The following is a 14,145-nucleotide window of genomic DNA, read 5'->3' as shown; positions in this document are numbered from 1 at the left end:
AGCGCGCTATCGTCACCGTGTTCCATATCCGAGTACGACAAGTCGAGCTCGCCACACTGAGTAGCGGCAACTTTAAGGCGGTGTCGCAGGAGTTTCTTAGGCAGTACCAGGCAGTAACTGCAGTTCTCCGGGTTCTCTATTGCCTCCTCTGCGTGCTTGAGGCCCAAGCAGACCACACAGAAAGGGTGAAAATCCTTAGCGGCGATAAGAGACCCACATGCGGCCGGGCAGGCCCGTAATAGGCTAGACACAGAAGGAGAAGACTGAGAGAGCGACATACCCGCGAAAAACTCAGAAAGGTCCGTGGCGGCAGCCGTGGAACAGGAAGACGGACGAGAGCGCGAGCGGCTCCGAATGCAGACACAGAATGTGGCAGAATAGAACTGTCACGCCCGGTGGAGGCTGATCTGGCGATATTTCCTCCTGCAGACAATAAGTGAGCAGCGCAAATCTAACCGAACTGTGTCAGTGCAGAGATCGCGAGAAGCGAATGTCAACTGATGTACAGTAGCGTATGCAGCCCATATATGCCCGCTGGTAAGGGGTGGGGCCTTACTGGGCATTGGCTGCGCGCTCCTGCCTGTCTTGTCAGACTTGGTGCAATTGGATGCTTCTGCAGAGGTCAGGTACGGATGCCCTTCCCATAGGTGGATCTCGAAACGAGATGATGAAAGAGAACTCAGTGCGCACATACACAAGATGCAGAACTCGTTTTCAGGGAGCGCGCGCAGCTCTTAAAGGGGCCACACTATATTTCTACTCGTTACACATTGAATGCTATATGAATATATGATCTGCTTGTTCTCTCTCTGTGAATGAGCTGCTCCGTCTACTACATATGGACTCTATTATTCTTAAACATTTTTACGAATTAATGATAAAAATAAGTTGTTAATCTAATTCATAATAATTTATTGAATTTAGTTTATTAGACATGTTTTATTGAAATTTTAATAAACAAAATAAACAAAAGGTTTTAAGTTTGTTATAATAAAGCATTTGTTCAACCAAATAAAAAAAGACCAATCTTCTTCATTCATTTAACATCATTTTAACAAGTGATAATAACCATCATTTAATAATAGGTACAGTAAATGTTTAATTGATGTTTTCTGAGACAGTTGTCATATCCTGAAAATCTCATCCTATCACAACCCTACAGCGTAGAGTCCCACCCCCACTGTTAAAAAAGTAACTAAGTAACTTTTACTCTGAGTACATTTTAAATGAGCTACTTTTTACTTTTACTTGAGTAAATTTTTAGACCAGTAATTTTACTTGTACTTAAGTAAAATTTCATTGAAGTAACAGTACTTTTACTTGAGTAGAATATTTTGTTACTCTTTCCACCTCTGCTCATCAGAGCCTGCGCGGATCGGCCGAATGAGGTATCTACATAATATATATCTATGATCGCGCGCCAGTTTGACCTTATCAGACGGAAGTAATAGCGGATGGGAACAAGAGATGAGATTCATCGAGATATAAGTAGAAAAAATTACTTAAATACTGTTCGGTTTCTCACAGAAACGGTTCATGTCTTAAGACATCAATGTGTCGTCACGAGCAGCAGGGTTTTTGTGCATGTTGTCTAAGCATTATTTTTTGTTTGTTTGTTTTGTTCTCACAGAATTGTCACCCGTTCACATGCATTATATGACTGGCAGACAGCAATGGTTGGAGTTAAAAATCATCATTTGTGTTCTACTGAAGAAACAAAGACACCTAACATGTTGGATGCACTGGGGGTAAGCAGATAAAAATCTAATATAAATTTTGGGATGAACTACTATAAGAAACATTTCTTGTTATTAATGCTGAAAATAGTTTTGTGAAAACCGCAATTTTTGTGAAAATGTAGCATTTTCTTCTGGATTCTTTGAATACATTATAAATGTATTTACAGTGACTTTTGATTAATTTAAAGGGGGGGTGAAATGCTGTTTCATGCATACTGATCTTTTTACACTGTTAAAGACTTGGAATCCCATACTAAACATAGACAAAGTTTCAAAAGTTAAGGTGGACGTTTGATGGGAGTATTTCTTTGTCAAAAATACTACTTCCGGTTAGTCATAAGTTTCGGCAAGTTTTTTGAGATCATGCGTCCCCTTTGACGTTAATGGGGGCGGAATTTCCTTGTATGGGCCTTATGGACAATTCTACCGGAAGCGCGTGAGAGAGAGAGAGGGAGAGAGCGAAAGTAACAGGCTATGCCCATCAAAGCGCTGGCTTGTAGGATGCTGGACAGGTGATGTGCACATAACAATGTCACCAAAAAAGTGCGTTTTTGGTTGCCAGACCAAGACAGTCCTGCACAGATTCCCCAAAAACCCCGCGTTAAGGCAACAGTGGATGTAATTTGCTTTTCCGGATCAGCAACTGAGTTGCGCGAATGTTTATATCTGTTCGCTGCATTTCGGTGCCGACTGTTTCATAAACAAGGCCCAGCTCGACACAGGATTTTCCGATTGCCTAATGCTGAAGGATGGAGCAGTCCCAACGATAAAGGTCCCAACGTTAGAACCGCAGGCGGTGAGTAAGACTGCTTCAAATGTCTGTGTTTTTGCCTATGCTCATCAAGTAGCCCAAACATGATCACGTATAGTTAATTGATCAATGGAGCATGCGATGTGTAGTGCGTGTACATTTGTTTAGCTGGCCACTATATGTGTAACTTTATGTTTGTGTATTGTAAACGCACTCCAAACAACAATACACAAAGAGGGGGGAAATATGTTGAACTAAATAAGCGCGCTTCTTCATTCAAATGCGCTACTATTCCGTGTCTTTCTATGTAAACACTTAGCCTGCCGTGCAAAACCAGTCCGCTTACTGTCTACACAAACCACGCGTAAACACACAAACACACGTGCACAACTGCACTTCCCACATGTACACCTTCAAAGACAAAAATACGACGATATAATTCAAGTATAAATATGTAAATAACACAAGCCGCTAAGCATATTATATAGTTAGTGTATAACTTGTACCACATAGAGACGTCCTGCTCTAGTCGTTTTTTGCTGCTGCTCCTGTTCAACTGCAGCCTCTGGGTCTGATTCCGGATCATAGATGTATGGCTGTATCTGATTAAAAGCCATATTTTTATTTTGAATAAAGTTTTTTTCCCGCTGTTAGGGATGACGCTCACACGATACGCCCCCACCCGCTCGGCTTTTTTCGGAAAGACTCGGAACAGTGCATCTTTCTTATATAATTATTAAAAAAATAAAGACTTTTCGGAGATATGCAGGATGCAATGCTACTCTATAGGTACTCAAGATTGACATGACACTGACTGAAACTGAGTGTTTCACCCCCCCTTTAATGATTCCTTGCTCAAAAGCATTCATTTATTTCTTTCTGACCCTAAAATGTAATGTATACAAAGGTATTTGTATTAATATATATATATTTTTTAGAAAAGCAAACTAAAAATGCATGAACAGTACATTAATGTAGTAATGCAATTAAAAATGAAAGCTTAGCAGCAAATATATTAATATTATAGGTCACTTACCAATATGAAAGCCACCAGTCGTGAAGGATAAAAAAAGCCTATGGAGCAGAAAACAGCATTAGCACGAATCTCTGTGTGTGAGCGAGAAGTCTTTCAGTGTGTATCTCTGAACTGCAGTAGCACTGCTATGCCTTTTACCTGTGCCAGCAGATTAAGAAGAACAAGCATAATCAACATGACAACGTTGGCTCCAGCACGAAAATATTTCCAATACATGCGAAAACCGATGTCCCCCTCTGAGCGCGTCTCCTCAACCATGGTATGCACATGCTCCACCTACCCATTACAAACAACTTTAGATGGAAATGTCTATGTTCAAAATCAGACAGTAAATAAAATCCCAACAATCCACTAGATGAAGCTACTGACCAATCTAATCTGTAAATGTGAAATGGAATAGAAAGTTCACCCAAAAATAAAACAGAGTGAATCACGACTCTTATACTAATTCTTACAATTTTACCAAAATCACACAGGTAGTCAAAAATCACACCTACCGGCAGCAGATCAGAATCATCTTTAACAGACAGAACAGATGAAGAGTGTGAGTGAGTGGAATTCTGGGAGATGGTCCGAATGCGGGGCGAGCGAGGAGCCTCTCCTTTTTCACCCCCACTCTCCTCTTCCTCATCCTTCTTCAGCAGAGAGGTGAAATCCACTCCCGACTGCTGAAGCTCGGAGAATGTGCCATGTGCCACCATGTGCCCCTGAGAGAAGTCAAATTAGTTTATTTTGGCTCATTTATTCACTGACGGAACGCAAACTGAATGGTGTGCAAAAGCTACAGCTCACCTCCTTCAAAACCAGGATCTGATCTGCAGCCTTTAGGTACTGCAGCTGATGAGTAACCAAGATCCTGGGCTTCTCCTTCAGAATACCACAAATACACCTGCAGGAACAGGCAGTGCTCTTAATAATCATCTCAAAGAAAATGTTAATATAACAATGAAAGCAACAAAACTCTTGGTTCAATAGTCTGAGTGTAGTAAGATTTGTTAATGATTTTAAATGAAGTGTCTTATGGCTGAATTATATAGTAAAATATAGTGTCAAAAATGTAACAATTGTATTACTGTGAAATATTATTACAATTAAAAATGAATGATTTCTATTTGAATGTATTTTAAAATGTAATTGATTCCTGTGATGGTAAAGCTGAATATTCAGCATGGTTACTCCAGTCTTTAGTGTCACATGTCCCTTCAGAAATCATTCTAACAAACTGATTTGCTGCTCAAGAAAAAAAATTATATTATATTAGTGGTTCAACAGATCACAAAAATCACAGCCACAGATCACATTCTGTCTTTTGTGTCACGGATAGGATAATATTTCAGATCAGCAAGAAAATAAAATAATGGAGGGGGGTTCAAATCTCTTGAATGTGTAAATTGGCAAGACAGAACACGTACAAATGATAACGTGCATGTGCTTTCACAATGATGGTTAAACTTTGCAATTGATCTGTGAATCACATGCGTGTCTCCGTACGGATCAACTACACATTTTTTAACCCCTTACTTATTAATATCAATGGTGTAAACAGATTTAATATATATGTGGAAATTGAATGCGTCCTTGCTGAATAAAAGCAATAATTTCTTGAAATGAGTGTGAATGTTAGTGTAAGTGAGAACAAAACACTAACAGTTTTGGCATTAACTAATGCAGGCAAAAATGTAAGGAATAATGTCTTATAGTTTTGTTCTTTTAAACAGATTCTTTTTAGTGAATTGGTTGAATCAAATCGGACTAAACCGAAGTCAGCACAGATCTACAAGTTTCTCAACCCAAACTCACTTTCGGACGTGCCTGCCAGTCACTCGTACACAAAATGAACCAATATCCCAGCGTATATGATGCTGGTTTAAACAAACTCATTCTGTGCTTTTGTTAGTCTAACAGTACGCTGAACTGAAAACAGTCACATGATTATTGCATAAATATATGTGATGTCATTGTGTGATTGCATAGATAAACTGGTGAAATTGTTTTTTGAATCTATTCATTGACACAAACTGTCCAAAAGAACCAGATTGCAGAAAAGAATCAGACTTCCCATCACTAGTGTCTTGATGTGTCATATGAACTACTTTCATGAAGCTTTTATGGTTTATTTGGCCCTTTTGGGAGTTTGACAGATCCTAAACACTAAAAGCTCTTATTATGTGAAGAAGAGCAACTGTAAAATGCAACGGCATCTGTGAAGAGTATGGACTTACTTTTCAAACAGGTGTCTGCCCACTTCAGCATCCACTGCACTCAATGGATCATCCAACAGGTAAATGTCAGCATCCTGATACACAGTCCTAAAATCAGACAGGATTCAGTAAGGTCTGCATCAAAATTAAATAAAACAGTTCTTAAATATATAGTTAATATGCTAGTTTGCTTATATAAAAAATGGATTATGGTTGATTTTCTTTCACTGTATTATATATTATACGCCTTACAAAATGTCATTGTTTACATTAAATATATCCTCAGTATGACCACGATTCAATCTTCTGAATGCACGATACATTTTTCCTTTCTTTCTTTTTTTTGCTCAGACCGATATGCATCCGTTAAATTTAGGAAAGGGGTTGTGTTTAATTTTACTGAATTTGTATAATGAAGAGGAAAAATGGTTGAGTTATCAGCTTGGGATACCTGGCCAGATTGACTCGAGCTTTCTGCCCTCCACTGAGAGTTGCTCCTCTGTCTCCAATCACAGTCAAATCCCCATCAGGAAGCAGCTCCATGTCCTATACAACACAGAAATAACTACTGTTTCAGTATAGTACAGTTTGCTTATAATAACTTTAGAACATTTTTTTTGTTTAAATCCTGCTTCTAACATTAACTTTAAGGACAAAATGTTCACTTGCTGCCTAATATATCCCACCCACTAACAGGTGTCATGATGAAGAGATAATCAGTGTTATTCACTTCACCAGTCAGTGGTCATAATGTTATGCCTGATTAAGTATGTGCTTAATTCATTTGACGATCCTGATTAAAACAAAGTAAAAAATTACGAACCCTACTGAGAATTAATTCTGGAAGTAGATGGAAAGTGTTAAGTCAAGAGTGTGATGATGAATAACTAATAAGTCCCTCACCCTTTTGAGGGCACAGGCTTTGAGGACCCTCTCATATCGCTGGGGGTGCAGCTCCTTTCCGAACAGTATGTTGCTCCGAATGGTCCCTGGAAAAACCCAAGGCTGCTGAGAGGCATACGTCAGCTCACCTTTGACCTTTACAACACCATTTTCTGCTGGAAGCTCGCCCAGAACAGTGCTGAGGAGAGAGGACTGCAGGATACAGGTCATGATTAGTAACTAATAATAACACTTGTGGCTGACATGATCACTTGTTTGACAAGCTTGGGAAAAATTAAATCAGAATATAGAATTAATGTGACTGACCTTTCCAGCCCCCACAGGACCAATAACAGCCAGGAGTTCACCTGGCTTCACATTAAAAGACACATTTTGTAACGTTGGAGCATCCAGAGACTGCCAAGTAGAAAGGAGAAAATATATTAGTCCTGACATGAAAAAAGGGGGAAAAGTGACTAGAAATGACTGAGAGCTGCAAAAACATGTCAACTCATTTAGATTTTAAATATTTAAAAAAATTATATTCAACAAAAGTTCAGCAGAAAGTCAGCATTTTAGAATATTTTCTGAAGGATCATGTGACACTGAAACTGGCATAATGATGCAGAAAATTCAGTTTTGCTAATGTCAACATGAATAAAATAAATTAAAATATATAAAAAAGAAAACAGTAATATTATATATTGTAATAATATTTCACAATATTACTGCTTTTACTGTATTTCTGATCAAATAAATGAAGAGACTTCTTTTAAAAACATTAGAAAAATCTAACCAACTCCAAACTTTTGATTGTGTACATACATTTTATATACAACTTATATTGTACTTATTTCATCAGTATCTAAACTGAAATGATATATTTACTACATCTATAAAAGGTCATTTTGAGGTCATCTGCTGTTGCCAAAATTAGCAAACTGGAAAATATAATTTTTTATATATAATTTTTTTATTTATTTAGGGATGTGTGAGACTGTTCGACACGTCTAATAAACGATAAATACTAGTTTTGTTTTGCACATTTAATGTTTTGTAATAGATCAAATGTAATAGATCAATAATAATTAAAATTATTACACACAGCATCTACACTAATTAATATATTAATATTAATTATATTAAACACTTGATAAAATACATAAATGAAGCCAAAAAAGAAAAGAAAAAAAAAGACACTATGCTTTTGGGATAGAGAAACTTCAGCTGTTTGATGGACAAAAATGTATCAGCTTGTAGTTCTGCATTTCCAAAAGTATAACTTTATACATTTAAATACACTGAACTCACGTTGTCCCAGTAGCACATGAGATTCTGAATCTCCACAGATGCCTCTTTCTTCTCGTCCTGAGAAAGCGTGACGTGGGTTTTCACAAGCTCATCGAGCAAGAGGAACTTCTGCATGAGAGAGAGAGAGAGAGAGAGAGAGAGAGAGAGAGAGCTAAGCAGGGTTGAGCCTGGCCAGTACCTGGATGGGAGACAACTGGGAAAACTGGGTAGCTGCTGGTAGAGGTGTTAGTGAGGCCAGCAGGGGGCGCTCACCCTGTGGTCTGTGTGGGTCCTAACACCCCAGTATAGTGATGGGGACACAATGCTGTAACAACCACCGTCTTTCGGATGAGACGCTAAACAGAAGTCCTGACTCTCTGTGGTCATTAAAAATCCCAGGATGTCCCTCGATAAAGAGTAGGGGTGTAAAACCGGCATCCTGGCCAAATTTGCCCATTGGACGCTGTCCATCATGGCCTCTTAACCATCCCTCTATCCTGATTTGCTTCATCACTCTGTCTCCTCTCCACCAATCAGCTGTGTGGTGAGCGTTCGGCGTAATATGGCTGCCGTCGCATCATCCAGGTGATGCTGCACATTGGTGGCGGTTGAGGAGATTCCAGAAAAGCTATATTTATATTTATATATATATATATATATATATATATATATATATATATATATATATATATATATATATATATATATATATATATATATATATATATAAAAATGTAACTAATAAGTTTCATCATAACTGTATTTATTTTTTATTGAAGCAAGCACATAGCCTACTAGTCCAGGCGTTTTAGGAAAAAAGGGTGAACAAATTGCAACAGAATCAAACTCAATTGATTTTGTATCCTCAATATGTCCTGACTCCTGACCTGAGTAAGGAAAAAAAGCCCCGAAGAATCCCATTAGGGGAAAGTTCTGAAAAAGACCCAAATATATCATATTTATACGCCTATTCATTATTTTTCTGATCTAAATAGGGTTAAAAAAATGTAACCTTAAGATATCGCCATAAAAATTACTCAAATTGATTACTTATATCAAGACAAACAAAAAACGTATTAGTAGGTTTTTTAATTGTTTGTTTACATGGACAAACGGGGGTGCATAATCTAATCAGCACATTGAGTTGGTCTGGGGTCAGTCAGACGAGACGACAACATCAGAAAGTTACTATGTCTAATTTCGAAGCAAATGAGGGTACACTTTTAGAAGGAATGGTACAGCACCTTAAAACATCAACCTGCACACTTGACACACTCCCCACTCCTTTTTTTCAAAAGTGTGTTTAACTGTTTAGAAGCAGATCTTCTAGAAGTGGTAAACTGCTTGAATCTCTATGGGACTTTTCCAAACTCTGTAAAACTGCAATAGGTAAGCCTCTTCTGAAAAAGAGAAATCTGGATAACTCCATATTGAGCAACTACAGACCAGTCTCAAATCTCCCCTTCATAGGCATCATTGAAAAAGTTGTTTTCAGTGAGCTGAACAAATTTTTTAACTCTAGAGTATTTTTGGCAAATTGGTGGCCATTTTTGAAGAAAAAAAAAATTCAGTTTATTTCTGATACAAAGTATAATCTCACTTGTGTCTTAGTACCTTAGGGCCATAGAAATAAATGTATTATTTCTATAATGAAATAAATGTATTAAGGTACTTCCATACCAAAGGGGACCTTTGCATCATGACTTGAAGTCTAAATTTAACCTTTAATTTAAACTTAACATCCCTACTAATAAGACCTTTGTTCATCTTCAGAACACAAATTAAGATAATTTTGTTGAAATTCAATGGCTCAGAAAGGTCTATTTAGCCACAATGTTATATCCTCTCTCAAGACCCACAGAAGGGATAAAAAGTCCATCTCACTACAGTGGTTCTACAATAATTTTATGAAGCGACGGGAATAGTTTTTGTGCGCAAAAACAAAATAACATTATAGTGATGGCTGATTTCAAAACACTGCTTTGTAAAGCTTCGAACCGTTATGAATCAGTGTATCAAATCAGCGGTTCGGATCAAAGTCAAAAGTCACGTGATTTCAACAGTTTGGCTGTTTGACACGCGATCCCAATCGATCATGAATCGAATCCTGAGGCTTCAGGAAGAAGTGTTTTGAAATCGGCCATCACTCACTATATAAGTCGTTATTTAGGTTTTCTTGGGCACAAAAACTATTCTTTTCACTTCATAAAATTATTGTAGAACCACTGTAGTGAGATGGACTTTGTAACAACGTCTTTAGTGTCTTGTGACATCGCCACCTACAGAACAGGATGATATAGTGGTGTGCAGCAGTTTCAGGACCTCAGTTCTACACTGAATCAGTTCTAGCTCCTGAATCAGTATATCGTGTACACAAACTGGGGCCCTGGCAAAGACAGTAAGGACCCTGGCTCACTGAGACATATCAAGCTGCAGTCGTGCAGCACACCAGTTTCAGAACCCCACCCACAGAACCAGAAGCGAGCGGCGCTACGTTGTTTTCATATGGATTTTAATCAGATCAATGTCTACAGGTTTTGACAACAATACTTTTAAATAAAGTTACTTTCCAATTCATATAATTGAACAAGAGAAACATGCATTTGAAGGGGTACTTCAGCGCTGGGAAGATGAATCTGTATTTAAACTGGGTCATCAATGCAGTAGAAATGTGAAATTATTTTTGAATTTGGTGTCTTCTAGACTGAGAAAAGACAGAAAATGTATTTTTGTCCCATGGGGATGAAAGACTACAATTCCCAGAATGCTTCGCTGCCCTGTGAGGCCATTCCCAACGCCAACAACTTCATTACTGTGACTGAGTTAGAGACACTACAATTAAAAACTGAACGTGTCTGTTCAATATAATGAGTGAGTCACCGCGCGAGTCTCACAGCACTGAGCACTAACTGCAGGAGTGATGAGAGCTGAGGTAATCGCGACTACATTCGCGGCATACATTCACACAGGAGTTCAGTCTGGCACGTTTCAGTTCATGCCTTTGCAAGCTTAACTTTCATAGAAATGAATTTGAGAAGTTAAAAGACTTACATTGCTCACCATAGCTCCGTTTAAATGATCCTGTCTGCAAGCTGAGCTCTCCCTGCCAGCTGAGTGTAATCTCCCATCCCCCAATGCCGGATTCAAAACATGCGGAAATGGCTCCCTCTGCTGGCTGTAGTCTTTAGCCTCTGGGCAAACATTCCTCCTATGATGCAAAAAGCGTCATTTTGCATCATAGGAGGAATTTTTCCAGAAATAAAATGCATAAATCTCTCGTCTCAGGGAGATATGAGAGGGGAAAGCACAATAATTTGAATATTCTCCAGGGTTTCTACTGATACAAAGCCATATGCTAATCGCTGAAGTAACCCTTTAAGCCAGTGAGATGTGAACAGAAGCATGAAGAATGTTGAGTTGTGTGTGATATTTCTGTCATGATACATGTGGTGGTGAATATTGAATCTGTTTATGTCTTTCACGTTTTATCATTACAGCTATCTTTTTCATTTGTCAAAATATATTATTTGTCTTAATATTAAATAATTATTCGTTAATAAACCGTATTCATTTCGTTTTCAGGGATGAAAACACTTTAATCTTTTCAAGTGTGTAACGATGTTCTTAGCTGGGAAGGAAGGAAGCGGGAACCGGCAAACTTTCAAAAAGTTTAATTCAAAATAAATAAACAAAACGAAAGTAAAACCTATCGCGTGTCATTATGTGTGGTGACTTGGCTGATTTCACGCTTGAGAACTTCCGTTAAGGGAACATAGTGAGCATCAATGCACCCTGGGTTTTACGGTGCATAGTGGGACTTTTTAGGGAGCGGATGTTTCAGTCTACTGGAAGGATTTTGCGATTCAGAAAAACCTTAAAATATCCGCCTCCCTGATCAGTGCACCAAATTCCGAACTAGAGAGCTGATTAAGACGCACCCATTATATGTAGGGCACATCCCATTCAATAAAGCGCAATACGTTTTGTGCTTTGATACTTTTGATATGAAAAAAAATCTTAGTTTTCAAATTACTTCAATTATATTACAAAATTCTACAATAATTACAGTTTTTTGGCTCTTTAATGTGTTGACATATCGCTGTATTTTAATCAGCACGTGAACTGATCATCTTATCTGCTTAACTACTTGCTGAAATGCATCATCTCGCTCAATCAGTGTTTCAATTGCAAAAATATAAAACAATGTCATGTACACTGTTGTTACATTCACCTCAGAAAAGCTATTTAATGGCCATAAACTTGATAGTTAGCTAGAAAAATGAAGAAGACTGGAGCATTTTGCTAAATATATGTAGGCTACTATATTACATATTAATAATTTATTAAACTAACCTGTTATATAATATCCATTCATTCAGATATTGTTTTGCCTCATTTGTTAAATGGTAATACATATAGTTATTAATAAATAAAAAAGTGTCATGACAAATCTATACATTATGAAAAGAAAATGGGAAGAAACTTCTTGGAAACCATGTTGCATGTTATTAGCTTCCAGTTGTAAACCTAGAAATTTACATTTTTAATTCAATTTAGTTAAAAAATGTCATATTTTGGCAGTGTAATAAAAGAGTCCTAAAAGAGATTAAACCAACTGCATTGTGGAATACAACATTGTATACTATGCTCTAGTTTTTCTTTTTTGAAAGATTGTAATAATTACCACGATTGTCCCAGAAACAACTTTAGTTGTACCATGACCGTGGGAACACTAACTTCATTGAGCCTGTTTTTCTAAAGATGGAGGTAGTACCTTGATCCTCTTGATGCTGATGGCAGCCTCGGACACTTTCTCGATTGCAGAAGGGAAGAACAGAGTAACGGTGAGGCGGACGGCACTGTAGAGCGACATGGCCACAAACACACGACTGGCAGAGATAGTGTTGCCCAAAAGCACGTACACGGTGAAGGTCACAAACATGATGATTTTATTTGCCGTAAAGAACGAGGCCATGTTCAGCCCACGGAGGAAAGAGCTACTCATGATTTTTGAGATCTCCTTCCTACAAGAAACAAAAAAATAAGAGCTTTATTCATTCATACCAAAAAATCACAAATGTATTACATCCAAGAGCAAAATGGTCCTCATAGTACTTTACAAGGCCGGTTTGTACAATAAAAGATAATTCTGTCTTTTCACAGTTAAAAAGACTTTACATGCAGAACCACAGATAAGATTGAAAGAAGCTTTGTTTGTGGCACTGCAACATTAAAGTTGATCTAATATTTTATGGCTTATGTGATAATATACGAGATATGATAAACATTTTTTTTTTCTTTTTTGGCATTGAATTGTGTTTGCTGTGCAGTCTCTTCAATGGTCAGTTTTCCCTTTCAAGTCAACTACTGTCATGGCAGAGCAAAAGTCTTAAGAGACATTTGCTGAGCAAGTTAGTTAAACAAGGTGAAAAATCCAGAAATACAGTTTAATGACACATGTATGTTCTATCACTTTGATTTACCTCATTTTTGTTTTTGTTTTTTACAGCTCTTAAAAATAAAGTCATTTTCTAAAGTTTTCCTTTTTTAAGTCAAAAGAAATAAAGCAAAACCTATAAAATATTTTGGCAACATGCTGGCTTCAGTGAAGAATTCTGCTGACCTATGTCAGAGCCATAGCAGTATAATAAGACTAAATAAGCAACGGTACATAGTTTACCTTCGAACATCATTAACCAGCGCTGCGAACGGCTTCTCCCAGGCATACATCTTGATTATACGTATACCAGACACCACCTCATTCATAGTACGTATCCTATTGTCAGTTAAGGCTGCAGTCTTACTCCTGAAAAAGAGAGAGAGAGAGAGAGAGAGAGAGAGAGAGAGAGAGAGAGAGAGAGAGAGAGAGAGAGAGAGAGAGAGAGAGAGAGAGAGAGAGAGAGAGAGAGAAGAGAGAGAGAGAGAGAGAGAGAGAGAGAGAGAGAGAGAGAGAGAGAGATTTTGGGCTATATTCTGAAACCTAAGGCTGATCCTCCTTCTTACAACTTTTCATCTTTGTTAAAACATCTCAGGCCATCGCCTTGATCAACACTGAAATAGATGTTTTATATTGTGTTGTAATAAAATTTTACAAACAAAAAAAGAAGTAAACAATAACACAAACAATTGTTTTACAAACAAAAAAAGAAGTAAACAATAACACAAACAATTGTTTTACAAACAATAAAAGAAGTTGGAAAAGCTTTGGACTTGCTAAAATATATTTAAGCAGCGAGTTAACTTATA

General features: G+C 37.6%; 1 protein-coding gene across 2 annotated transcripts in view; it reads right to left on the bottom strand.

Annotated features, from left to right (window-relative positions):
* The window catches only part of LOC137093936 (ATP-binding cassette sub-family C member 4-like), a 50,776-nt gene that overhangs the window by 25,265 nt on the left and 11,366 nt on the right, over positions 1 to 14,145 (bottom strand). The window contains exons 5-15 of one of the 2 annotated variants that reach the window (XM_067458993.1): positions 13,580 to 13,705; positions 12,674 to 12,923; positions 7,921 to 8,028; positions 6,937 to 7,026; positions 6,631 to 6,822; positions 6,179 to 6,273; positions 5,749 to 5,835; positions 4,319 to 4,415; positions 4,024 to 4,233; positions 3,665 to 3,802; positions 3,527 to 3,564 (exon numbers count right to left, since the gene is read on the bottom strand). In XM_067458993.1, coding sequence (XP_067315094.1) covers positions 3,527 to 3,564; positions 3,665 to 3,802; positions 4,024 to 4,233; positions 4,319 to 4,415; positions 5,749 to 5,835; positions 6,179 to 6,273; positions 6,631 to 6,822; positions 6,937 to 7,026; positions 7,921 to 8,028; positions 12,674 to 12,923; positions 13,580 to 13,705 — 1,431 coding nt within the window. Of the gene's footprint in view, positions 1 to 3,526; positions 3,565 to 3,664; positions 3,803 to 4,023; positions 4,234 to 4,318; positions 4,416 to 5,748; positions 5,836 to 6,178; positions 6,274 to 6,630; positions 6,823 to 6,936; positions 7,027 to 7,920; positions 8,029 to 10,950; positions 11,219 to 12,673; positions 12,924 to 13,579; positions 13,706 to 14,145 lie in introns of those variants that run through there. The other variant, XM_067458994.1, reaches the window with a different exon arrangement.

Source organism: Pseudorasbora parva, chromosome 12 (genome assembly GCF_024679245.1).
Source record: "Pseudorasbora parva isolate DD20220531a chromosome 12, ASM2467924v1, whole genome shotgun sequence".
In the NCBI taxonomy this organism is placed as follows: domain Eukaryota; kingdom Metazoa; phylum Chordata; class Actinopteri; order Cypriniformes; family Gobionidae; genus Pseudorasbora; species Pseudorasbora parva.
Note: the sequence above shows the minus strand (reverse complement) of the source record. Positions and strands in the feature narration are given on the sequence as shown.